Source organism: Podarcis erhardii (assembly GCF_964252035.2).
Source record: "Podarcis erhardii genome assembly, chromosome: 2".
NCBI classification, from domain to species: Eukaryota; Metazoa; Chordata; class Lepidosauria; order Squamata; family Lacertidae; genus Podarcis; species Podarcis erhardii.
The window spans coordinates 14674499-14701810 of NC_138498.1; the positions used below are offsets into that span (position 1 = coordinate 14674499).

A 27312-nucleotide genomic window follows, 5' to 3' on the forward strand; every position below is an offset into this window, starting at 1 on the left:
TGGTTCTGAAACAGAGAAGCCTTCGGCAAAAATTCACCAGGACTCTCCTTATGTGTATAAATTGTTAACTAGTTAACATTCACAGTTCTAGGTCTATCATTTTGGAAAATCCAGAAGAAATTGCAACAGATAGTAGAGAAATCATCTGCTCTGATAGCCTATATTTTAATACCATGAAGTGCATAGCCTATCATGAAGTCTACTGCTTTTTATATGGATAAACTACCTACCCAATTAGTATTCAGTGATTATCATGGGCTGTTAAATTTGAGCCTGAACTCCAGACAAAGCTCACGATGTTTAACAGATTCCAGTGGAATTTGCATAGATATAGTGTGCATTTTAAAACTTTTTTCTTTGGCTTAAAAAATCAGACTAGATTATAGCTTTAAAAATTAAAACAAAGAGTACTATCACATGTATTCTCCCTCAGTCATGCAGCTTTGACAAAGATCTAATACAGCTTTGACATAGAAAACATTCAGCTTTTCAATAAACTACAAAATTTTTACGCTGACCTACCTGCACTGGCTCCTCCAAGACCCCACTGCAGATGGGACATATAAGATCTTCATCAACATCCCCTTGAAAACGAGCTACATCATACCCCATTTCTCATCACCGATGCCAAAACCCTAGAAAAAGCAGGAGAGGGGAAACGAAGAACAGCTGAGCACAGAAGATTTGGAGTCTTGCCACAAGAGACGCCAGCATATTCAGATTGCTGCTTCTGTGGAGTCAGTTAAAAGTCATTCTTTTGGCTAGGCTGCCTGCCTGCCAGCTAACCTGATAAGGCTGCATTCTAAGTCAGGGATTGACAGAAAAGCTTCAAATCCCTGAAGAGCAGGGTGTGGTGCAGCAAAGAGACAACTCAACTCAGCCCAATCTGTGTGCACAGATTTGGGTGGTTTGACCCACCCACTAACACCAAATTAGACACTTCCCTCTACAATGCAGAATTACTCATCTCTTCACTTGCATTTTTTAATTCCACACCTTGCTTTTTTTGTTTTTTTTCTGTGGAACAACTTGCCTATATGAGCGATGGCAAGGTGTGACTAAGTTTCACACCAAATTATAGAGCAGGTATGGCAGGAGGGGGAAAAGAAGAAAAGTTCCATAGCTAAGACAGCTGATGGGGGGGGGCTCAGTGTAATTAATTCACAGCCTTCTCTAGGAGCTATAAACGAGCTTGCAAACCTTGCAGGGGGGGGAGAGAAGCAAAATTGCACAGGCTACTTCCAACAGAGAGTTGAGTGTGACATCCTCTGAGGGCAGGTAATTTGGGTCCATCCCTATATCAAGCAAGATTGGATCAATCACTCCTGATGTAGTTAGACACACAGCATAATTACCTGCCCCGAGGAGGCTAACTGGACGATGGCACACCCGAGTCTCCCAAGAGTCTGAATTATTTATTTCTTGAAACACATGCTTTGGGAGTGACTGAAAGCTCCTCCAAGAACCGGATCAGAGAATGAACTCTCATGGCTAATTATATAGCCTTCTCCAGCCATGTTCACCTTCCATCTTGTAACCTCCCAATTCTGCGCTCAACACCATCCCACCCTGTCCACCTGCAAACAGAGAGAGATTACCCACCAAGTTTCATACGCCATCAAATTAGGAACACAGAAAGATGCCAAGTCAGACAATCGGTCTATCCAGTTCAGTATCAGCTACACTGACCTCCAGTAGCTGTTCAGCGTTTCAGAAAGTTTATTTTACCCAATTTTGGTGGGACAGAACCTCTGACCTCAGGGCTACCTCTGAGCTACAGTCCTCCATCAGTAATCTATAATGCTGACACAGAGGATTGTCAGGAGAATAAGATGGAAATTGGGGGGATGGGACAGAACAGATCCTGTCACACCATCTCCTCTAAGTCTAGTTACATACCTTCCAGTTTTTAACACAAAAACTCTCCCTACTCCTTTGTTCCCTCACAAGCAGTGAGCTGAACTGTGAGCTATTATTGCAGTCCTACAAACTGCCCTGTCCAATTCATTTAAAAACTCTTGCACCTTGATAGAGACAAGTGACAAATTTCCAGTGTAAGGGCCAGCCTCTGTCAAGATCTTTATCTTCCCCAAGGGAAGCATATAGCCCTTGGCCGAGAAAGGATTAATGGTACACCTTTCCGCAATGCTACTTTCAAGTGACTTGCACGGCTCCTGGAATACTTCAAGAGCAGACGGCTCATTTCTGCTCACTCAGGGACCAGCTTCTAGGGGGAAAGTTGCTGTAGAGATGGCATTGCACTCTTCATTATAAGTTGGCAGCTTGTTGGTTATATCTTTAGCTGCCTGAATTATGACATCAAAGGAGTAACAGAGACTTTCTTCATTTGCAAAATGTAGTCCTATTGGCCAATCTGACCTTAGTTTTAAGATTCTAAACAAATATGGCATATTTTATTGTCCGGAAGCATTCAAACACGGGAACATAAGTAGCACAAAAAACCATATTCAATAACTGATAAAACCCAATATGATTAATGCACCATTGCAAGTCCGAAGCAAATGAAGAAAATATTATCGCCTCAAATATCCCAACTAGTCTTTTATGTACAACAGTATGTTCCTTTTGACAGGAAATATAAATTTATGAATACAGCATAATATTACAAAAGCAAGAGATATTGCAAAGAATGAAAGAATCATTACATTAGAGCCAACTGACAAAATAAATGAACTCCAAAAGGCCCAAAGGTACCAATATTTTAAAGAATGAGTCTTATAAGTAGAAACTTATATTGCTAGCCGCCCAATGGCATAAGTGCTCGAGCACTGATAGTAAAATAATTATGAAAGTATGGTACAGTTCAGGGATGAATTTAACTAAACTGCTCAGAATGGGAGAAGGGAGTCCAAAGCAAGAACAATTTGGGGGGAAAAAGTCTCCTTTTTATGACATATATAGAGAAGAATTACAGGATACAATCTTTTAATGCTTTTTCATAGCTGTGATAAAATGTAACAAATGTTGAAATAATATATACATGGTTTGCAGTGCCGACAAATATATTTTTAATAACTAATGAAATGTTCCATAAGATTAACAGGTGTGGGTGGGTGGGTGACTTGGAGTGGCCACCGGGACCATATAACACCAGTCCTGAGAGATCTGCATTGGCTCTCAGTACGTTTCCAAGCACAATTCAAAGTGTTGGTGCTAACCTTTAAAGCCCTAAATGGCCTCTGTCCTGTATACCCGAAGGAGCATCTCCACCCCCATCGTTCAGCCCGGACACTGAGGTCCAGCGCCGAGGGCCTTCTGGCGGTTCCTCATTGCAAGAAGTGAGGTTACAGGAAACCAGACAGAGGGCCTTCTCGGTAGTGGTGCCCACCCTGTGGAATTCCCTCCCATCAGATGTCAAGGAAATAAGCAGCTATCCAATTTTTAAAAGGCAGTCCTGTTTAGGGAAGTTTTTAATATTTAATGCTGTATTGTTTTTAACACTCGATTGGGAGCTGCCCAAAGTGGCTGGGGAAACTCAGCCAGATGGGCGGGGTATAAATATATTCTTATTCTTAAAAATGTATGTATGTATTGTATGCTTATGTATAGATTGTTTTAGAAAATTATTACAAAAAAACAATATTCAAGCATGGACACAGAACGGCATCAAAATAATGCATTTTACAAATAAGAACACAATTAAACCCATTTTGCAGTTGGGGAAACCCAAGACAGGGAGAAGTGACTCACCCAAAACCAGATGACATGAGGAGTCCACATTATCAATTTAGCAGCATGATCACCAGTTTAATTTGCCTCTTGTAGTAAGTTATGCACTGCTGATAATCAGAAATAAAGGGTTCAGTCTGTACATTCAGTGAGATTGCTTATACTAGATGCTCAGATTAAAAAGGAACATGTCTAATGAGATGGCTATGGCAACATGGCTTGCTGCTGAGTGATCATGTTCAATATTTAGGCCACTTCTCACTACTTATCTCTGAATAGCATAGATACACAAAGATGAGCTTTGAAAGGTCACCCTGAGTGGACAAGAGGGGAAGAGGCACACACAAAACGGCAGGAATATACAGCTCATGGCCAAACAGTCTATCCTGGCTGGAACAATTTGTCTGGAAAGCCGATGGCAGCTGCCCAAATTATAGGGTGTTCGTAAGTTTTTAAAGGAGCATCCAAATGAATCATGTCTGAAAGTCACAGCGCACCTAGGGATTTTTCAGTATACTCAAGTTCAAATCACAAATGAGACCTGTTCAATAGTTTGGCTGAATTTTATAACCCATAAATACCTTTAAAGATTTCCACACAACCTAAATCATCTTGATGATTCAAATGGCAACAGAAGATGCAACAAAAAATATTATTGCTTGGGAACTAAACATGATAACCACAAACCCACATTCTAGTTCATATTCTGTTTACCAAGACTGTTAATCCAATCATTAAAAAGTATCTTAACACAAATAGTATTTTCCCTAGACTTCAAACAGACTTGAATCTCAGAAGTCGTGATTTGTTATCACTGCAGTAGCCACTATTACATTTCTTAGAGATCTCGGTCTAAGAAAATAACCTAGTAAATAAATTCCCACCACCATTTGAACCTATTTTCAGTGTTATGACATTCCGAAAGTGTATCAAGGAATAAATCTGTCTACTTCTCTGAGAGGAGAAACACAATTTAGTCCTACAGAGGGAATCTAACCTCTGCCTAAGTTCTGATACACTTTGAAACTGAGAACCAAGTAGTATTACCGCATAACAGGTACAAGCATCCTTCCCTGCTCTTGTAAGCTATGGGTTTTTTTGCTTTTAGTGAGGTTTCCTAGTTCCATAATAAAAAGACCGCTGCCCAGGGAAAGGCATATGAATACACACAACATCCTACAGTGGTCCACAAGGCTCGGACACAGTCAATTTGGACAATCAGATTCAGAATACAAACTGCACGTACCTCTGATAGCTGGGCAGGAAAATAAATTGCAGTGGCTACAGCTTGTTCTGTCACAGTGTCACAAGTAGGAAGTTGCAGTTGCCAGCATTATCCCCTTCTACTACTGGAACTACAGAGCCACTGCCCTTCAGTGCATGTAAAGGTAAAGGTAAAGGTACCCCTGACCATTAGGTCCAGTCGTGGCCGACTCTGGGGTTGCGGCACTCATCTCGCTTTATTGGCCGAGGGAGCCAGTGTATAGCTTCCAGGTCATGTGGCCAGCATGACTAAGCCGCTTCTGGCAAACCAAAGCAGCGAACAGAAACCCCCTTTACCTTCCCGCCGGAGCGGTACCTATTTATCTACTTGCACTTTGACTTGCAAGAAGTGAGGTTACAGGAAACCAGACAAAGGGCCTTCTCGGTAGTGGCACCCGCCCTGTAGAATTCCCTCCCATCAGATGTCAAGGAAATAAGCAGGAGCAGGGACCGAGCAACAGGAGCTCACCCCGTCATGGGGATTCGAACCCCCGACCCTCTGATCATCAAGCCCTAGGCTCTGTAGTTTAACCCACAGCACCACCCACGTCCTACTCAGTGCATGTAGGCTTCACTAACTTTACACAGGAACAGACCCCTTGGTTAAAAATACACTAACAAAGAATTCTCTTATTAGTTCCAAATACGTTTCCATGTCTTATTTCCAGCTTTGCAAATGATTCATTCTTGTGATCCCAAGATGCCACTTTGATTTGCTCTATCTTTAGAAGCAGGTATAATATTTAGCCAAACCATAGTGAGAGGTTCTTTGAACTTTAATACTTCCAAATGAAAAAAAAAACAAAAACAAGAAAAACTCACAGTAAGGAGAAATTCACTCCGGCTTGCAGAGTCAACTTCACATAAATGAGAACTATCATAGTTTGTTCTGCTTACAGATAGGTAGCCGTGTTGGTCTGCCATGGTCAAAACAAAATAAAAAAAATTCCTTCCAGTAGCACCTTAAAGACCAACTGAGTTAGTTCTAGGTATGAGCTTTCGTGTGCATGCACACTTCTTCAGATACACTGAAACAGAAGTCACCGGACCTTTCTATATAGTGAGAAGGTGGGGAGGGGTATTACTCAGAAGGGTGGTGGGAATGGGTGATTGGCAGATAGCTGCGATGAGCCTGTTGACGACTCTTAACGACTGCAATAGGTCTAACAGGAAAAAGCAAGGGGTGAGAAGGTGAAAAATGGCTTTGTCATGTATAATGAGATAAGAATCCAATGTCTTTATTCAAACCAGGTCTCTCCATAGTTTTAAGTTTGGTGATAAGTTGCAATTCAGCAGCTTCTCTTTCCAGTCTATTTCTGAAATTCCTTTGTAATAGAACAGCTACTTTGAGATCTTGTATAGAATGTCCTGGGAGATTGAAGTGTTCTCCTACTGGTTTTTCTGTCTTGTGGTTCCTGATGTCGGATTTATGTCCATTTATTCTTTGGCGTAAGGTCTGGCCTGTTTGTCCAATATAGAGAGCTGAAGGACACTGTTGGCATTTTATGGCATACACAATGTTAGACGATGAGCAATTAAATAGTCCCGAGATGGTATGTGTGATGTTGTTGGGGCCAGTAATGGTGTTGTCCGGGTGTATGTGGCAGCAAAGTTGGCATCTGGGTTTATTGCAGGCTCTGGTGCCAGTGTCCGTGTTAAGTCTGGTTATAGTATTATTGTGGGTTAGGAGTTGTTTAAGATTGGGGGGCTGTCTGGAGGCAATGAAAGGTCTTCCTCCCAGAGCTTGAGAAAGAGAACTGTCATTGTCCAGGAGAGGTTGTAGATCTCTGATGATGCGTTGTACTGTTTTAACTTGGGAGCTGTATGTGATGACTAGAGGTGTTCTGTTATTTTCTTTTTTGGGTCTGTCTTGCAGCAAGTTCTCTCTGGGTATCAGTCTGGCTCTGTTGATCTGTTGTCTAACTTCATCTGCTGGGTATTTTAGTTCTAAAAAGGTTTGCTGTAGATCTCTTAGGTGAGAGTCTCTGTCTGTAGAATTGGAGCAGATGCGGCTGTAACGTAGTGCCTGGCTATATACAATGGACTGTTTGGTATGTTTGGGATGGTAGCTAGAGGCATGTAGATATGTTTGTCGGTCAGTTGGTTTACGGTATAAGGTGGTTTCTATGCGCCCATCCTGTATTTTTATAGTAGTGTCCAAAAAATGTATTTCTTGCATAGATTGATTCATTGTTAGGTTGATGGTGGGGTGAAAATCATTGAATTTCTGGTGGAAGGTGTCCAGGGTCTGTTGACCATGTGTCCAGATGATAAAAATATCATCAATGTATCGCAGGTACAAGAGAGGTTTGAGTGGGTAGGAGTTTAGGAAACGTTGTTCTAAATCCGCCATGAAGATGTTGGCATACTGTGGGGCCATGCGGGTGCCCATTGCTGTGCCGCTGATCTGAAGGAACAGGTCATCACCGAATTTGAAGTTGTTGTGGGTAAGGACAAATTGGCAGAGTTTGGTAGCAAAGTCCGCTGTGGTTTTATCTGAAATGGTATTCCTTATAGCTTGTAAACCATCGTTGTGTGGGATATTGGTATACAGAGATTCCACATCCATAGTAGCTAGTATAGTATTGTTGGGAAGATTATTTAAAGATTGTATTTTCCTCAGAAAATCTGTGGTGTCAACAGAGCCAGACTGATACCCAGAGAGAACTTGCTGCAAGACAGACCCAAAAAAGAAAATAACAGAACACCTCTAGTCATCACATACAGCTCCCAAGTTAAAACAGTACAACGCATCATCAGAGATCTACAACCTCTCCTGGACAATGACAGTTCTCTTTCTCAAGCTCTGGGAGGAAGACCTTTCATTGCCTCCAGACAGCCCCCCAATCTTAAACAACTCCTAACCCACAATAATACTATAACCAGACTTAACACGGACACTGGCACCAGAGCCTGCAATAAACCCAGATGCCAACTTTGCTGCCACATACACCCGGACAACACCATTACTGGCCCCAACAACATCACACATACCATCTCGGGACTATTTAATTGCTCATCGTCTAACATTGTGTATGCCATAAAATGCCAACAGTGTCCTTCAGCTCTCTATATTGGACAAACAGGCCAGACCTTACGCCAAAGAATAAATGGACATAAATCCGACATCAGGAACCACAAGACAGAAAAACCAGTAGGAGAACACTTCAATCTCCCAGGACATTCTATACAAGATCTCAAAGTAGCTGTTCTATTACAAAGGAATTTCAGAAATAGACTGGAAAGAGAAGCTGCTGAATTGCAACTTATCACCAAACTTAAAACTATGGAGAGACCTGGTTTGAATAAAGACATTGGATTCTTATCTCATTATACATGACAAAGCCATTTTTCACCTTCTCACCCCTTGCTTTTTCCTGTTAGACCTATTGCAGTCGTTAAGAGTCGTCAACAGGCTCATCGCAGCTATCTGCCAATCACCCATTCCCACCACCCTTCTGAGTAATACCCCTCCCCACCTTCTCACTATATAGAAAGGTCCGGTGACTTCTGTTTCAGTGTATCTGAAGAAGTGTGCATGCACACGAAAGCTCATACCTAGAACTAACTCAGTTGGTCTTTAAGGTGCTACTGGAAGGAATTTTTTTTAGTTTGTTCTGCGTGTAGGATAGTAGCAAAACTGAACAGAACAAAGCAACAACCATTTGGTACCTGGATAACAGTTTCCTAAGATTGTATAGCCTTCAAAATATTTAGGTAGCAAGGCTTCCTTCAGTTCTACCAAATGCTAGGAAGCTCTAAAGCGTTTTCAGAGCAATAACATAATTAGTTCAAAGTCCAGTGGAAGTCTATCAATGTACAATGCTTGTGCAGGATCTCTGGTACTACAAGCTCAAACATCAGTGGTCAGTAAACTGTGAAACCTAGACTGGTACACACTATTCAGTAGAAAATGAAGACATCATTTAACTGTGGAGAGATTGCATCACTGGCGGGGAACCTGTAGCTCTCTGGCATACATGTTTTGATGCTGATGCGATGTTCACAAATTATTAATCAAAATACCCAACTGAATGGTTCAGCTGTTAGACAGTCTGGTTTTACCTGTGCAATGCAGGGGAACTAAAATGCATAATACATGCTGCGTGCATGCTAAAAAGAAATGGGAGTTTATCAGGTTGATATGTGGCACAAGAAAATAAAAGATGAGCAGGAATAAAATAAAAGATGAGTAGGAGAAACATGTGACACATGTTGTAGTATCCAAAGCAAAGTTTTATCTAGAAAAACAAATGCAAAATTACCCAGGACAATAGCCCCTGGATTTGAAAGCATACTTAAAAACACTGACTGGGTTTGGCATTAGAAATAAACAGATATTTTATTAAGATAAAATCTGCAAAGGAGCAGTGAATATCTGCTTAATGCCCAAATGTATTTTCCGGTGTTATTTTGGACCAACCCTCCCCCATTCCATACAGAAAGCTAAGAGCAGTTCTATGACAGTTAATTTAAGGAGAAATTAAATCCTGCTTTATATGCTATTATAATGCATTGACAGGCTAGGAGGGTGGAAAGTTGAGAACCATCCTTTCAACCTATTATGGGAAAGAGGCTTATTTAGCTTTCCTTTTAGGAGTACCACAACACCTATACTTGAAATGCTGCCAAGTTTTAACTATCACATAGGCATAGGTAGCTTTCCCTATCTCTGGTCTCATATGGACTCAGAAACTGTTCATGTTTCTGCCTTTTCTTGAAGCATGGATTTAATTGTAACTTATTTTGGTATTACATGGAGGCATATTGCCTGTTACACAAATTTTCAGGAATAGCACTGTATTATCCTGTTTTCTGTAGTCAAATTGTATCATGTGGCTGCAATCAGCTAATGCACCTTATGCTATGTAAGGCTTTTAAAATTCCATTTCCTTGCCAACGACAGGAGGGAGAGGGATTAGACAGCACAATTAAAAACCACAGTCTACTCATGTGAGTGGAGTGCAGGGATTTGGGTATCTTTTTTTGAAGCAATTGTTATCTGAAATATTGCTGTTGCTTGATCTTCAAATAACAGCATTGTCAGTAACTTCAATTGCTAAAGGAATAGCAACAGACAGCTGACTTACTCATTTCTGTTATTCATTGCAACTTAGTGCTAGAAGCCTACAATTCCCATGCAGCCTATCAGTTTACTGCTTTAGGAGATAGCTTGTAAGCTAAAATGATGAGCTGTCTAATCACCAAAAAAGAAGAAAGAGTTTAGGCTACCAATAGTAGAGTTCACAGTTTGAGAGACTTCTGAGATACAAATTTTGAGATACACACAAAAGGCCCTTTAAAAACCTGAATACAGTAAGTGTGAGGCTGATACATACAATAATAAAAACAACAACCAAAAAGAATGATGACACATGCCTACACTTGTGGTTTGCTGATGGGAATCTAGTACAGTGGTACCTCGGGTTAAGTACTTAATTCGTTCAGGAGGTCCGTTCTTAACCTGAAACTGTTCTTAACCTGAAGCACCACTTTAGCTAATGGGGCCTCCTGCTGCCGCTGCGCTGCCGGAGCACAATTTCTGTTCTCATCCTGAAGCAAAGTTCTTAACCCGAGGTACTATTTCTGGGTTAGCGGAGTCTGTAACCTGAAGTGTATGTAACCTGAAGCATATGTAACCCAAGGTACCGCTGTATATGAAAGCCAACAATCTAGCAGTTGGTTAAAAATCTGAGGTATATCTAGAAATATGGTTGCCAGAGCCAGACCAACTGCCTGTCACATTAAGAGCTCTGAATAAAATATATATATATAGCAGTGGTTTCTCCTATCCTAGTCTGGAATCCTTCCCCTTCAGTTCTCTCCTGCTGTTTTAGGGTACAAGAGCCCTGGTTTGCTTCATCAAGGAGAATAGCAGGTAATTGTATTTTATTTATTTAACAGAAATAATTTAAAAGGCACTGGGTTGAAAAGTGCCACTGCTGCATACTATACTCAGCCCCGGAACTCTGAAAATGTAGGGTGAATCTCCAGGTAATCTCAGAAAGATTGCATGAAGCCCTTGTTCAGTGCAAAAAGGCCGGCATGGGGGATCAAATCAATGGCTCTGGCATTACTAACACCATGCTCTAAGCTAGCTACTTATTTGCACTGGGTGTGACTAAATCAGGAATGGACAACCTGTGGCCTTCTGTCTGATTTCAAAACCCCTCTACATGCAATCAGTTCAAGTGAGATCTGTCCCTACCTCTATAGGGCAGAGAGAAGGGGTGACCCCACTCACTGCCAACCTATGGTCACTAACAAATTATTTCTAAAGAAACATGGCCCTTAACACACAAACAGTTTTATTCTATCATTTCCCCCCTTACATTTATATCCCTTTTGTATCATGGGACCCAAGTTGATGTATAAGTGGTTTAAAGAGGTCTCCATTTCAGGCATAATCAGATTCAGGTCAGCCTTGCTTCAGCATGGTGGTGGGCTCATATGCCTTTGGACATAGGATGCCCACCCCTTACTAAATGATCCAGTCATTAGCAACACAGGAGGAAAGGGGGGGGGGCTATTATCAAATGAGACTTTTTACTGTGTCTCTGCATGCTTTGGTTTTGCATTCTTTCAATTAAGAGGCATGCTCAAGCAAAGTGTGACTCAAGCAAAAGCATAGGACATGAGTGAATCTTACTCTTACAGACATTTTCCATGTGTAGTTATGCACGCCTCCAATTTTAATTCAGAAAAGAGCAAGCTACTTAATGTATGGCTTTCTGGGCATTGTAATGTAAATTAAACAGAAAAAGCTTCTGTCATTTTTAAGAGACTCCAGTTTCTATTGGAGCACCCAGAGACATACTAAGAATGTCAACCAGAAGAATTAATCACCAGGTTTGCACATAAAATATCCCCTTTTTTCTGTCATCCCCTTTTAATTGTCTCTCAGCCTAGCCTACCTCATACAGTTGTTGTAGCAATACAATGGAGATGGAGAGACCTGTGCTTCTTGGAAGAAAGGTGGGATATAAATGCAAAAAATAAATAAACAGAATAATGCCAAATTACGGCATAGTGAAAATGTGTGAGCACATGAGTTTCCAGAGAGGAGACCGCAGCTGTTGGCTGCTCCTCCTGTCCTGTGAGCCAAGCCATGGTCTGGTTTAGTGTGTCTTCCAAATCCTGACTTGTCTTGCTCAACATAAAGCATGAGCTGCAAACAAACTATGTTCTTGGTTTGCAGCTTGTCGTTTGTCTAGAAAGAGACAAATCACAAGTTCAGGATTGGACAACATGCTAAGTCAACCCATGGCTTAGCTTGCAGCGTCAAGTACAAAAGGGGAGAGCAAGGTGGTCACGATCTTCTCCCTTGAGAGCCCTTGCGCTTGTACATTTGCACTAAGTCCAGTCCTGACATAAGCATCGTTTGGCTTCACATTACATGCAAATCTTACCGATGTGTGAAACAAAAAATGCACACAAAACCTCCAAATACATTTTTAGAAGCAATGTGGCTCATTGTTTAGGAATGTATGTAACAGTCAAGTGCACATCAATGGGCTGTGATACCCTACAGAAAAATCTAGTTCATGGTTAGGGCAAAGTTGTTGCAACCCCAAGCCTCCTTTAAAAGAAATGAAAGGTGGGATACTATTCTATGTTAATCTTTTTCCATTTTTATAAAAAACTGAAAGAACCGAAAGAACTTCTATATAATTATTGCCCTAATGAGACTTCCACGTGCTAATTTCCTTTTTATGCACAGCACACCTTGCAGTCTGGATGTCGCTTGGCACAGATAGTCATTATGTAACAGACACTACTACTGGCGCCTGCTTCCAGCGTCTTAAAGTGCTCTCTCTGCCTCCCAGATTTCAAAGTGAGGATAGTCTCTCTTGCTTATTACACAGGCATGTTATCAATTACAGAAATACAAGACAGAGCACTCTGAAATGTTCAAGTGCAGGACTAAGGTCATTCTGACTCCAATAATTCATCGTTTGACGATAATATGACTGCACCAGCTCACAGCAAAAATCCCGAAATGTAGGTCTCTTGCACTGAGTAAACTAAACAATTTATTCTTCCTGGTAAATATACTCACACTGCCCTTCACACATTACACAATACAACCTCCACCTACAAATACATTAATGCTATGAAGCAGTCGTCAGAGTTTACAAGTGTCAATGAGAGAATGACTTCACCTCTTGCTTATGGGAATGTGGGGCTCTATAGGGTTATCAACTCGAAGAACAAGGATGACTTGACTCTGTTGTCAGGCAGAAGAAGTAGACATACAGATAATATCTGTAGCTTCTCTTCACAATCTCCAGTACACCTTAAATCGTTTGTGTTCTTGTGTTTTTAGAGTCTGTTCTTTCTAAAGAAATTAATGGTAATTGGTCATGGTAAGCAGACATGAATTTACCAGCAAAATGAATACCAGACATGAATTTACCAGCAAAATGATATAGTGGTCTACCAGTAAGTAAATTCAAGTACTTAAAAAAAGATGGAAGTAAAAAAAGTATGAATAGCCCTTCCAACAGCTTAGGACAAGTAAATTTGCATATCTTCTATTGTCCTGTGAATGTTGTATTTAATTTATCTTCTTTAGTTGGGGAGACAGGAAGAAAACGCCCATCTACATTTGTATTGGACTCAAAACTGTTTTACATTTATATATTGTTTTATTCTCAAATTGCTTTTCAATGTCTTACAGAAAACAGTCCAGAAATTAAATAAATAAATATAATAAAACCTTGTGTAAAGTTCATTATTCAGATCTAGCTCACAGGACCATATTTATAACAACTGGAATTGGCACCTCAAAAGCTCATCTGTAGTAGCGGTCATCATTTCACAACAAGCAGATCAAGACAATATAAAAATCATCTTAGCTAATCAGAAGCTACATTCAAGACCAGCAGAAGTCAGTTCAAGAAAGCCATCTTGTCACTAACTGCTTCAGGAGGGCAACACAAGGAGGCATTTACATAAATATAGCTCTGGAAACAATACTTTCTACACAAAGAAGTAGTAACTAGGCAGAACAACTTTTCCATACACACATGAACTATTGACAAGTCCATTCTTGAAAGCAACCACCTTTCATTATTTAAGCACTACTTCCTCCAGTTTAACATCAAAGCCAAAGTCATTGCTTGTGTACAGCTTTTAGAGTGTGTTAGTGCTTGTAACTCTAAAAATAACCTATGAAACAAACTGGTGATTTTATGTGATATTTCATGAAAGCTTTAAGTCATCTTTTTGCACTTCATTCATACAGAGTGTTTTTCTCAGGAAAAATGCTGGCACGAAACACAGAGACCAGGAGCTTGTTTTCGCAACAAATGACAGATCATTTTAGTGTTTCTGCAGCCCAAGCATATTATTTTCACAGTGCCAGGCAGATTACTCCCCCCAAAGCGTAACCTTTAATTACCTTCCAGAACATTATGCTTCTGAAAGCAATCATGACACCCAAGTCGAAGATTTCTAAAGAAGGGAGGCAGATCAGCATCTAGTCAAACATAAGCCTCCTAAGTCAACAAAACAGCTACTTGAAGCTGCTTATGTATAGTTCGAACATAAGCTCTACCAGGCCCTCTGTCTTTGCTTACTTTCACTCAAGAGCAATGAGATCAAAAAAGGAAAAAAAAATGGTAATATGGGATCACAGCACCAGGGAGTGTTGTAAAGGAAAAAAAGATTGCTGATTCTCTTTTCATCACCAAGTTGTAATTCAAGTATTAAAATTATGTGAGCTAAAGCAGTATTTTGTTCAATTGGTCTTCCATATTCTGCTTTATTTCACTATTCAAAATGCTGCTGCACACCTGAGTTTCCTTGCCTAGCAATGACTATGTGCCCTCCAATATGTGTCTCTTACCTAACTCCCTATTATGGTGTTCAATAGCTCTTAAAGCTCTGCACTGCCTTGTTCCTTCCTACCTTTTGTCTCTTATCTCATGTTATGCTCCTGACAGATTTCTTTGCCTCCTCGTTCTCCATTGCTTGCATATATTCAGTGGCTTTTATCTTTGTTTCCTTTAAGAACTTCTTTAAAAAATAACAGAATGAGAGTGTTCCACTGAAAAGGAGAAGCAAAGTCTCAAAGTTAGCCTTTTCTCCCTAAACTTTTATTCTTTCCTAAACGTAAAAAAAAATCTACCCATCAACTCTGCTATACCGTCAATTTAACAGAATTTTAGGCACGTGCTCAGTTTCTTTATCTCTCATTTTGCCACGACTTAGTATATTGTGCCCTTTCCTTACAGCAACATCCACAGCGATTAACCTCCTAGCAGTTCTCTTGTACTCCCTGGCAAGCTCTGAGCCATCACTTAGGAATTAGTACTACAGGAAATATTGTTTTTCTGGCACAGAAGCAACAACCTTCAGCAGATGCTGTTTGCTTTAAAGCAATAAGGCTTTCAGCTAGGAATCTTTGTTATTGCCAATTATGGTACAGAAAACACCCATAGGACTCAAACATGTCCTGTTCCAGAAACAGAGGATCTATAGAGTAAGTTTTCAGGTGCTTCTGAAAGAGCTGAATTTGAAATCTGCATTTTATGTAGCTTCCCAAAAGTGACCAAAATAGTCCTACACGTACGAACTTTTGTCATCCACCACTGTTTGTCAAACAATGTAATGCAGAGAAGCCATTGGTGTTTGGGCTGCATAGCATAGATTATAAATGAATGCACCATAGTTGTAGAATTGAAGATCCTTTCAATATCTTATTTCGACTGGCAAACCTCTCCAAAGCTTTCAGTTCTAAAAGCTTCTAATGACAAAATAAAAATAGAATGTGCATACAAATATAGGACAACAGCACCCGGCTTGGGGTTTTGTTTTGGCTTTTGCCTGTTTAGGGATGCTTTTAATGTTTGATGTATCATAGTATTTTAATATTCTTTTGGAAGCCGCCCAGAGTGGCTGGGGAGGCCCAGCCAGATGGGCGGGGTATAAATAATAAATTATTATTATTATTATTATTTCCCATAAGAACAGGATATGTCACAAACTGAATCCATCAATCCATTTAGCTGAATGCACAGCCACTGTTAGATTTCAATACAAAGAGAAATGCAGGTGCGTTAGCCCCAAACACCCTTTGAGCTCTGACAAAGTTGCTTTACCTTCTGTAGAAGAATTCCTTCCTGAACAGCAATAAGACAAAGATGACTTTCGATTGCTCTTTTCAAAGAGTATATCACAGTGGCCCATCTTCTTCCTGCTCTTCCTCATTCAGACTAAGTTTTCATTCTTCTCTGCAGCCATGATCTGTAGCCACAGGAACATATAAAAGAAGAGACAACACCAGACGTGAAATCATATTACAGATTACAAGCATTGCGGCAAGACATGTAGTTGCTCTATACTACTATTAACAACGACAAGAACATACATTAAGCTATTTATACCCAACAAACAATATTACATCAACTATATCATGACATGTGGACATAATTTTGCACTAGTAATTTACTTCATGCACAAAATTATAAGACAGCAAGGCATGTTATTAAAATGTAGTTCATTTCCATGCCTTTGGGCAGGGCAAACGATTCATTATGTACTAGTACTGCATTATGTTTTCGGCATTTTAACACCAATTTCCCAAGAGCAAAAAGCTTGATATGAAGCAATATTGCCCAATAAGATTGATCAGCTGGTACGGTTTTCATGCAGTAAAGTTCCTTTCTATAATAGATTTGAAATCCTAAATCAGGGAGCATTTAAAAACACATTTTAAGTAGCCATTAAACACTGTCCACCCCAAAATAAAGTGTAACCTTATATGAAACACTACTACTCTAACCTTTGAGACAGGTTTTCCTGGGCCATAACCAAACATAAGGTTGGCAGCTGGATTAGACTATAAAACTGGATGCAGGTCCATAGGCACTGGTGCAAGCGGATCACTTACTCCTTTGCCTTTGCAACCTGCCATGCGCTCTGCCCCTGGAAAGCAGCAGTTTATTTATTGCATTTATATTCCATCTTTCCTCCAAGCAGTTCAAATTGACATACATACCGTATTTTTCACTCTATAGGATGCACTTTTTCCCCTCCAAAAATGAAGGGGAAATGTGTTTGCGTCCTATGGAGCGAATGGAGAGGGAGAGGGGTCGGTGAGCACCGACCCCTCTCGCTCTCCACGCTTCAGGGATAGCCGCCTGAAGCCTTTGGAGCGCGGCGGGACCTCGCGCTGCGCTCCAAAGGCTTCGCAACCTTGCTGCCACTCCTGGACCCGTTCTGGGGGCTGGGGTCGGGGGAAGCTCCGGCTTCCCCCGCCCCCAGCCCGGCAAGCTCCGGGAGCAAAGGCGAGGTTGCGCACAACCTTGCCGCCACTCCCGGACCTGTTCTGGGTGCTGGGGTCGGGGGAAGCTCGGGCTTCCCCAGCCCCGCGGCTAAAAACGAAGTCAAGACAGCGAGCGGGATCCATCCCGCTCGCTGTCTTGGCTTCTGCCAAAGCTGCGTGCAGCCTCTCCTAGCTGGAGAGGTTGCGCGCGGCTAAAGAGGAAGCCAAGACAGCCAACAGATGGATCCCACTCGCTGGCTTGGCTTCTTTGCTCTTTGGGGCTGTGGGGGGATGAAATAAAATGTTTTTTCTTTATTTCCCCCCCTAAAAACTAGGTGCGCCCTATGGTCCGGTGCGCCCTATGGAGCAAAAAATACGGTACTTCTCATCCTTCCCAATTTATTCTCACAACAACCCTGTGAGATAGGTTAGGCTGAGAAAAAGTGATTGGTCCAAGGTCACCAAGTGATCTTCATGGCTGCATGGGGATTTTGAACCCTGAACTACAGCTATTCAAAAGTGGCTATGCTGCATTACTGCACCATACAAATAACTTATTTTGAGCATGGAAGGGTACAAGATAAGACTCTAGACTGAGGGTGGTTAACCCCAGATTCAAACATTCTGAAGATTCGTCCATCCCGATGACAAGTGGACCAAAACAAATAAATAATTCTAAAAAACCAAGACTGTAAATCACCACTGCTATGATCCTAATGGCTGCTTAAGGATTCTGAGTCACCTTGTACTAGCAAAAACCTCTACCAAAACAAAGTGTAACAAGGCAACAGAAGAGGTTTTAAAAGACAGAGGAATCTGTGCTAGACAGCTGTTCCTCACTTGCCTTACGCATAAGATGATGAACTAGAAGTGAAAACAGAGGTTTATGCCGCAAAAGCCACAGCCAGGAATTACGTCAGTCAGTCAGTCAGTCAGTCATCTTGAAGACCATTTTCAAATAAAACTTTATTCTCTCAGCAAACAGTTTTGGAAACAAGGATCAAACATTACACATCAGGCCATACAGCAAACAGATCTAGGAAAAATGCTCTAATATTACACATTAGGTCATCTCTTAACTGCACATCAATTTTCTTATTTGCACATCAATTCTCACTAAAGTTACTAAATGAGTGGTGTGAAAAAGTATCTCTAGAACTTTAGTAAAGATTAGCTGTTGACAGAAAATAAGAACATAATCACAGCTTTAACATTACATAGGCTTTGCTAAATAAGTTTTACCTAAAGTTGATAGCTAACGATTCATGAAAATAACTTTTTAGATTAGCACATGAGTTTTATGTCTGTTCTGAAGTTTAATTCAAAGCAAGGATATTCTAACACAAGCTGAAGTATTTACATTCCAACCTTAAATACGGCACATTAATTCAAGAGTAATACAGAAATCATACTCTGTACTTTTAAGTCATGATGTAGTCACCTACTGCTGTCATACGTACCATGACAGTGAAAAAGTGTTGCAGTAAACGGGATAGGTTAACTTTTTACACATCAACAGCAGAATTCTGTTCAGTAGATTTAAGAATACAATCCTAAGTGAGGATGAGTGTGTAGATCACCTGCCCCGTCCAAACATCTACCAGCTAGGGCAAAACAACAACAACATTTTCAACCCCCACAGAATTAGTTACTTCAACTCCATGCTGGTGCAGATGGAATGTTCCTGGGGTCAATCCAAGGAAAAATGGGGCCTTGGATCTAGCAGATCCAAAGAGCCTCCATCCTGCTCTTGGAATTCCCTGCTTCAGAGTTCAAAACTGACTACTAGCACCAAGAATACACCAATGGTGGATGTATGCCCACAAAGCTTTCTGCGGAAGTAGAGCAGGTCTCTGAGTTGACATGGCCCCTCACTGGTGAACCAGATTATGGGGCGGGGGGAGTTGGTTGCTCTGTAAGACCATAGTAAATGTGTCATGGACAGCAACCCAGCTACCAATTTTGCTTAACCACTTTCCATTCACATTTAAGTTAAACCCGGGCATTAACCCTGCTCCAAAAATGCTTAAGATGTGGTGTTTTGTGGGTGGGGTGAAGAGATATAGTAATATCTTATGTATTCATTCAGAAGAGTTAGCAAGATCCCCCTGCACGTGTCATTGTTTTACTTATAGGTTACTGTTACGTTGTGCTTTGCAGTGAACATTTGTGCAACAAATAAGGGAGATCTCACAAGTTTTAGATAATATGCTACCAATCAGACCATTTTCTTACATGCTTAATGATGACATTATCTGTATCCTCCAAGCCTCATTACAGTGGTACCTTGGGTTAAGTACTTAATTCGTTCCGGAGGTCCGTACTTAACCTGAAACTGTTCTTAACCTGAAGCACCACTTTAGCTAATGGGGCCTGCTGCTGCCGCCGTGCTGCCAGAGCACGATTTCTGTTCTGATCCTGAAGCAAAGTTCTTAACCTGAAGCACTATTTCTGGGTTAGCGGAGTCTGTAACCTGAAGCGTATGTAACCCGAGGTACCACTGTATTCCAATTGTTAAAGTGCAACAATTTCACAAATCAAGGGCACATCTACAGGGCAGAGGACTTATGAAGATGTTGCAGTTGCACTTCCACATACAATAGCTCAAACAAGAGAATAGACCTTGAAATGTCCTGGTTATTCCCCTGCTTGCTTACAGCACAACAGAATTTAGGCAGCAAAAATTTGCTTTACAGCTTATAAAACAATTAGCTCTCTTGTAATCTATGCTCAAACTAGAGAGAGAACACTTCCTTGAAGCATTAGGTATTCTGCCCTTGGCTCCTCTCCCAGCCTGAAGCAACGGCTTGCCATAAGATCCTTCAACACAGTATCTTGCTCAATTAAGCAAGGCTCTAATATGCACTCCCCACGCCACTGGTTCCTTCTAACATAGGAATAGAAAATCTAGGACCTTTCAGATATTGCTGGACTACAACTGCCTTCAACCCTGTTGTCATGCTTTCTGGGATTGAAAGCATTTGAAAGCAAATGAGGGACTCCTATTTTTTGTGTGTGTGCAGTATATGCTGGGCATTTTTGATTCCCTGCATTGAACAGGTAAAACTAGGTCACCTAACAGCTGAACCACACAGGTGGGTATTCTAATTTGAGGACACTGCTCTAGCATCAAAGTCTGTAATCCAGAGGTGGGGAACTGGCTCTTCAGAAGCTGTTGGGACTGTAGCTGAACTATGCCTGGGTCTGATGAAAGTTGGGAGTGCAGCAACATCTTTCCTTATACTTTAAGGGCTCATCCACACTTCGACTTGTCCTGTGCCTAGAAAGCACAGGTCTTACAGTTTCCCACTTATACTGTGTTTTTAGGGACGAGTCCAAGTTGTTTTGCATTTGCAGTATAGGTTTTGCTGGGAAAATATGCTCTTTACCACTGAATTGGAACAAACAGCAATCCGTTGAAAACAGTAATCTGTGGGGGGAAGGTTGGGGCGGGGAATGGGGGGCAAATGGAGGTGTGGACAAGCCCTAACAGAACTAATTAGAAATCTGTAACATGCTAAGAGATCTCCCAGACTTGTTTTCTGTTGTGTTTGCATGTGTATTCTGCAACGTCATTGATGAAATAATGGTGCATTCGTAATAATTTATACCGGACCACCCACACATATTCTGTTTTATCTACTGTTCTGTGATACTCCTCCCTCCTCCTGAAAAAAGGTCTCACCTGACTTCTAAGTTTCAACTACAGTGGTACCTCTGGTTACGAACTCAATTTGTTCTGGAGGTCCATTCTTAACCTGATGTACCACTTTAGCTGATGGGGCCTCCTGCTGCCACCGAGCGATTTTTGTTCTCATCCTGAGATAAAGTTCTTAACCCGAGGTACGGAGTCTGTAGCCCAAGGTGTTTGTAACCTGAGGTACCACTGTACCAGGTCCTGAATTTCTTTCACCAGAACATGAATTCTTCCCAACAGATCCTTTCCTCAGAAGCGGTGCCAGTCACTTTTCTAGATCATCCCACTATGTGGAGGATTCTCTACCCATTGTTTTTTAAAACTTAAAACATGTGGACGCGCAAGCATTTGCGTATCTACTGTAAACTGATCTGGGCAGGGACCTGTCCTTCTTGTGGCCATTCTGCGTTTTTTTTGGGTTTTTTAAAGACTACGGACATCATGCACATTACATTGGTGCTTTATATTTCTGTATTAATAGACCCTCCCTTTCTCCAAAGTGCTTAGGGCAGAGGGCACGGGGCTTCTTTCTTCTTCTTACATGCCTCACCCAACCCATCTTTTAAAGCTCCCATCAACTCCTAGGAAGTGATTTGAAGCCAACTCTGTCCCAAGTAAAACATTTGCCGCTGAACACCAATGGCTGCCGAGGCGTCCCCCCGCCCTATTACCCCAATGACCATATACTGATGACTTGCTTTTTTTCTTAAAAAAACAAAACAAAACAAAACGCACCAAAATTGCATATCGACTACACAACCAAGTTCTCAAGGCAGTTTGCAAGACTACATATAGATATACAGTGGTACCTCAGGTTACAGACGCTTCAGGTTTCAGACTCCGCTAACCCAGAAATAGTACCTCGGGTTAAGAACTTTGCTTCAGGATGAGAACAGAAATCGTGCAATGGTGGCGTGGCAGCAGCAGGAGGCCCCATTAGCTAAAGTGGTGCTTCAGGTTAAGAACAGTTTCAGGTTAAGAACGGACCTCCGGAACAAATTAAGTTCATAACCAGAGGTACCACTGTAGTTGAAAGAAGCCAAGTAAGGGAGGAGGCATTTACATAAATATAGCTCTGGAAACAATACTTTCTACACAAAGAAGTAGTAACTAGGCAGAACAACTTTTCCATACACACATGAACTATTGACAAGTCCATTCTTGAAAGCAACCACCTTTCATTATTTAAGCACTACTTCCTCCAGTTTAACATCCAAGCCAAAGTCATTGCTTGTGTACAGCTTTTAGAGTGTGTTAGTGCTTGTAACTCTAAAAATAACCTATGAAACAAACTGGTGATTTTATGTGATATTTCATGAAAGCTTTAAGTCATCTTTCTGCACTTCGTTCCAGAACAAATTAAGTTCTTAACCCGAGGTACCTCTGTATTACACACAGGAAGACCCGAAGCCTCTGGGATAACTAAGTCGGTAGAGTTAGATCAACCTCAGGCCGTGAGTTCGAGCCCTGAGTTGGGCAAAAGGGGGTTGGACTAGATGACCCTCGGGGGTTCCTTTCCAACTCCACGGTTCTACGAAACGGCCACAGCTCGCCAGCTTCTCTCCTCCACCCCAGGTTTCCCCTTCGCAGCACAAGTCTGCGAAGGTGCGCTCTGAGGTAAGCCCCACCCGAGTCCAAATTGGGGTGGGGGCAGCCCAACATTCGCGAAATGTGCAAAGGGTGGGGGGGAGAAAGAGGAGCCTCAGTCGGGGTATCCGACACTCCCATCAGCAATATACAGTGGTACCTCGCCTTACATACGCTTCAGGTTACACACGCTTCAGGTTACATATGCTTCAGGATTCGGACTCTGCTAACCCAGAAATAGTGCTTCAGGTTAAGAACTTTGCTTCAGGATGAGAACAGAGATCGTGCAGCAGCAGTGGGAGGCCCCATTAGCTAAAGCGGTGCTTCAGGTTAAGAAGGGACCTCCGGAACGAATGAAGTTCTTAACCTGAGGTACCACTGTATTACACACAGACAGACCCGAAGCCTCTGGGATAACTAAGTCGGTAGAGTTAGGGCGTGAGTTCGAGCCCCGAGTTGGGCAAAAGGGGGTTGGACTAGATGACCCTCGGGGATTCCTTTCCAACTCCACGGTTCTACGAAACGGCCACAGCTCGCCAGCTGCTCTCCTCCACTCCAGCTTTCCTCTTCGCAGCACAAGCCTGGGAAGGTAAGCCCCACCGAGTCTAAACTGAGGTGGGGGCAGCCCAACATTTGCGAAATGTGCAAAGGGTGGGGGGGGGGGGAGAAAGAGGAGCCTCAGTCGGGGGGGGGGTCTCCGACACTCCCAACAGCCCCCTCAGACGCGGGCTCCCCGCCTCGCGACGGCCCCCTCAGAGAACCGCCGCCAACGGGAGCTCCGGCGGCCTCCCCTCCCCACCCATTCCTCCCTTCATTTCCCCTCAGGCGCCCCCACTTACCTCAGAAACAAAAACACGCCCGCCCTCCAACGTCCCCCCGCCGCACACGCGAGACCAGGCGCGCTCTCCGCCACCTGCACCCGCTTCAAGCACTCGCTAGGCCCCGCTCGGAACCTGCCGTCGCTCCGCAACCCCGAATTTCCCTTCTATTTTCTTCTCTTTTTTCCCCCCCCAACCCGCCGCCGCCGCCGCCGCCGCCGGAAACACGCCAGATTCAACCCGGATGCGCGACCCCGCCCACACAGGGGAGTAGCCGAGACCGCTCTAGCCAATGGGCGGGGCTTTGTGGTTTAGGTTGCCTCCGCCTTCTCCAGACCAGAGAAAAAGAGCGGGTGGGGGCGTGTCCTTTCCGCTATGGGCGTGTCTAGGGGCGGGGCCTAGATGGAGGCTGATGCTTAGAATGCCGCGGTTCTGTTTGATCCCGCTGACTCGAGAGACGTCGGAGGCTGCAGAATCATAGAATTTCCTAGAGTTGGAAGAGACCACAAGGGCCATCGAGTCCAACCCCCTGCCAAGCAGGAAACACCACCAGAGCACTCCTGACATATGGTTGTCAAGCCTCTGCTTAAAGACCTCCAAAGAAGGAGACTCCACCACACTCCTTGGCAGCAAATTCCACTGTCGAACAGCTCTTACTCTCAGGAAGTTCTTCCTAATGTTTAGGTGGAATCTTCTTTCTTGTAGTTTGGAACCATTGCTCCGTGTCCGCTTCTCTGGAGCAGCAGAAAACAACCTTTCTCCCTCCTCTATGTGACATCCTTTTATATATTTCAACATGGCTATCATATCACCCCTTAACCTCCTCTTCTCCAGGCTAAACATGCCCAGCTCCCTTAGCCGTTCCTCATAAGGCATCGTTTCCAGGCCTTTGACCATTTTGGTTGCCCTCCTCTGGACACGTTCCAGTTTGTCAGTTTCCTTCTTGAACTGTGGTGCCCTGAACTGGACACAGTACTCCAGGTGAGGTCTGACCAGAGCAGAATACAGTGGCACTATTACTTCCCTTGATCTAGATGCAATACTCCTATTGATGCAGCCCAGAATTGCATTGGCTTTTTTAGCTGCTGCGTCACACTGTTGGCTCATGTCAAGTTTGTGGTCAACCAAGACTCCTAGATCCTTTTCACGTGTACTGCTCTCAAGCCAGGTGTCACCCATCTTGTATTTGTGCCTCTCATTATTTTTGCCCAAGTGCAATACTTTACATTTCTCCCTATTAAAATTCATCTTGTTTGTTTTGGCCCAGTTCTCTAATCTGTCAAAGTCGTTTTGAAGTGTGATCCTGTCCTCTGGGGTGTTAGCCACCCCTCCCCAGATTCTGGGGGGGACGCGGGTGGCGCTGTGCCTCCAGCTGTTTTTTTGACTACAATTCCCATCATCCCTGACCACTGGTCTTGCTAGCTAGGGATGATGGGAGTTGTATTCCAAAAACAGCTGGAGGCCCAAGGTTGGGAAACACTGGACCACTGAGCTGGCAGGAATTGCTCGTTCAGAAGGCCGGCGGCTCGAATCCTCCACGATCGGGGTGAACCCTACATTTGACCTTACAAGAGCAGCCTCTGAGATCTGACTAATTAGACATTATCCACATTCCTTGTTCTGGGGAAGAAACTGGTTTTTCCAGCTCTTGCATAATATCCAACTGAAACTTTTAAAGTTTCTAAAAAAAAATCCCCCATTCCCCCATCTTCTGTAGGAACAAAATTATGTGATTTGAAATTTACCTAATGAAAAGAGAGGGCTGCCTTCAAATGGCTCAGGGGTCAGATAACTCCATGCCCTCCAATATTTCTCTGATGAAAGTAGTGACATCCTAAGGAAAAGCTGTGGGTTAAACCACAGAGCCTAGGACTTGCCGATCAGAAAGGCGGCGGTTCGAATCCCCGCGACGGGGTGAGCTCCCGTTGCTCGGTCCCTGCTCCTGCCAACCTAGCAGTTCAAAAGCATGTCAAAGTGCAAGTAGATAAATAGGTACTGCTCCGGCGGGAAGGTAAATGGCATTTCCATGAGCTGCTCTGGTTCGCCAGAAGCGGCTTAGCCATGCTGGCCACATGACCCGGAAGCTGTATGCTGGCTCCCTCGGCCAATAAAGCGAGATGAGCGCCACAACCCCAGAGTTGGCCACGACTGGACCTAATGGTCAGGGGTCCCTTTCCTTTACCTAAGGAAAAGCAGGGCATTCTGGGATCAAATAAGAAACCAGGACAGCATCTGTAAATCCGAGATTGTCCCTGGAAAATAGGGACATTTGAAGGGTTTGTGATGGTTTCTAAACCAGATGCAGTACCTCTATCAAGAATGAAGAAGGAATTCACAGTGATAGAAACTAACCATCTTTTGAAAGCATGCGCTGATCGGGCTGTACACCTGCTGATTTGTCATGTATGCACATTTTGTCATATCATGAATGCTGTGTGAATCAGCTCACAAGTGTGACAACACAAAACAACCACAGTGCAAAAAGTGTATCATTTCAGACATGCCAATAAAGATCAAGGCCAAAAGTGTATCATATTAGCATCACTTCTGCTTTATTTTTCATTAAATACCATGAGTGGTCATGATATTTATGTAGAGTCCAGTGCTTACATCACAGCTGTCAACGTTTCCCTTTTTTAAGGGGAATAGGATAGGATTCCTCGCAAGAAAGGGGGAAAGTTGACAGCTATGGCTTAGATGAGTATCTTTCTGCGTTGGAAATATATATCTATTTAATGCATTCATTCATTCATGATTCGTTCAACTAACTTGAAGAGTCAAGCCTTCGAAGCATCAAGTGCAAAACAGCTGGAAATTCTTCTCAAAGAATTTCACAGCACCCTCTGCCATCGATTTTTTAAACGCATCCGTTGGTGATCCTGTCGCTTTAATACTTTATTTGCCTCCAATTGGTTGAAAGATTGGAACATTCCTGCATGTCGGAGGAAAGCCTCGCCACGCGATTGGCTGCGCTGGACGCAGCAGGATACTTCCTGGAATGTCTGCAACCCAACGTTCCTCCAGGTCTGTTTCACTGGAAAAGTGGTGGTCGTGATCCTCTTTTATTCGAAATGTAATTAATAGACTCGGAATGGTTGGTAAGGAGAATGTGGGAGTTTAATAAGCTCTCCTGTACTTTGCGTACGGCAGGAAAAATATCGGTGCATGTTGCAGGGCTGGTTGAATCCATGTTTCGTGGGGGAGGCGGGAGGCGGTTGGGGAACTGCTCACCAGTGTATTTACTAACTTACAATCATATAATCCTGGAATTGTAGAGTTGAAAGGGACCTTGAGGGTCGTGGAGTTTTTAACTTATTTTCCTCCCGTTTGAATATTAATCACAGTGCAGATATTTAAGTATCAGCCGATCGGTCTTGGCGTAAGCCAGAAGGGAGACCTACAGCAAAAATAAATAGCCAGGAGATCAGTTTTGCATGTGTTGATCAGATCGGTGGTTGAAGATCTCCAAAAAAGCAAGGTGTCTTTTCCTTCCAGGTGTGTGTGAACTGTAACGCGAGCAAGGATGCTATACCCGTTTTCTTGAAACCAGTCTTCTACACATGCCAAAGAAGTCTTTCGTGTACGCTCAAAACAGGTAATAAAGATCAGTGTGGACCCTTTAAACTGATACCAGGGCGGGTTGATAATTTGCATAGAATATTCACATCCATAGCAATAACAGCAGCTATAGTGCTTTAAGTGTTGCTAGAATTTGCGCATGAGCAGACACAGAAATGGAAGGGAATTGTTGACCTTCTACTTGTTCATTGAATGGCACTCTTCAAATCATGTTACAGTATTAGCTGTAAATCTTGGAGTGTGTAAAAGAGGGTGATCTTCTGCTTGTGTTCAAAGATTGTAATCAGTTGAAGCTCTTATAAAGTTAAGGGTAAAAAATATTGTGGCATCAGGATGGCGTTCTTTTACAAACTCAAAACAACATCTCCAGAAAGTATTGGCATTTCTGTCTGTCGAGATTTTTTAAA

At 42.6% G+C, this 27312-nt stretch overlaps 1 protein-coding gene and 1 long non-coding RNA gene across 9 annotated transcripts in view; one reads left to right on the forward strand and one right to left on the reverse strand.

Annotated features, from left to right (window-relative positions):
• Window positions 1–23486, reverse strand: part of RNF41 (ring finger protein 41) — a 35515-nt gene extending 12029 nt beyond the window's left edge. Inside the window, exons 1-3 of one of the 4 annotated variants that reach the window (XM_081849920.1) lie at window positions 23348–23486; window positions 16059–16203; window positions 523–635 (exon numbers count right to left, since the gene is read on the reverse strand). In XM_081849920.1, coding sequence (XP_081706046.1) covers window positions 523–612 — 90 coding nt within the window. In that variant the 5' untranslated portion in view covers window positions 613–635; window positions 16059–16203; window positions 23348–23486. Of the gene's footprint in view, window positions 1–522; window positions 636–1899; window positions 1925–2024; window positions 2049–2136; window positions 2338–16058; window positions 16204–23347 lie in introns of those variants that run through there. The other 3 variants (XM_081849921.1, XM_081849922.1, XM_081849923.1) reach the window with 3 other exon arrangements.
• Window positions 22004–27250, forward strand: LOC309335099. 5 transcript variants are annotated; one of them, XR_014153336.1, is made up of 3 exons: window positions 22004–22538; window positions 26247–26424; window positions 26822–27250. It is a non-coding gene; the product is annotated as an uncharacterized lncRNA (long non-coding RNA). The 5 variants fall into 5 exon arrangements; XR_014153337.1 differs by having other exon boundaries at window positions 22004–22526; XR_014153338.1 differs by lacking the exon at window positions 22004–22538 and adding an exon at window positions 23076–23097.
• The last annotated feature ends 62 nt before the right edge of the window (window positions 27251–27312 follow it).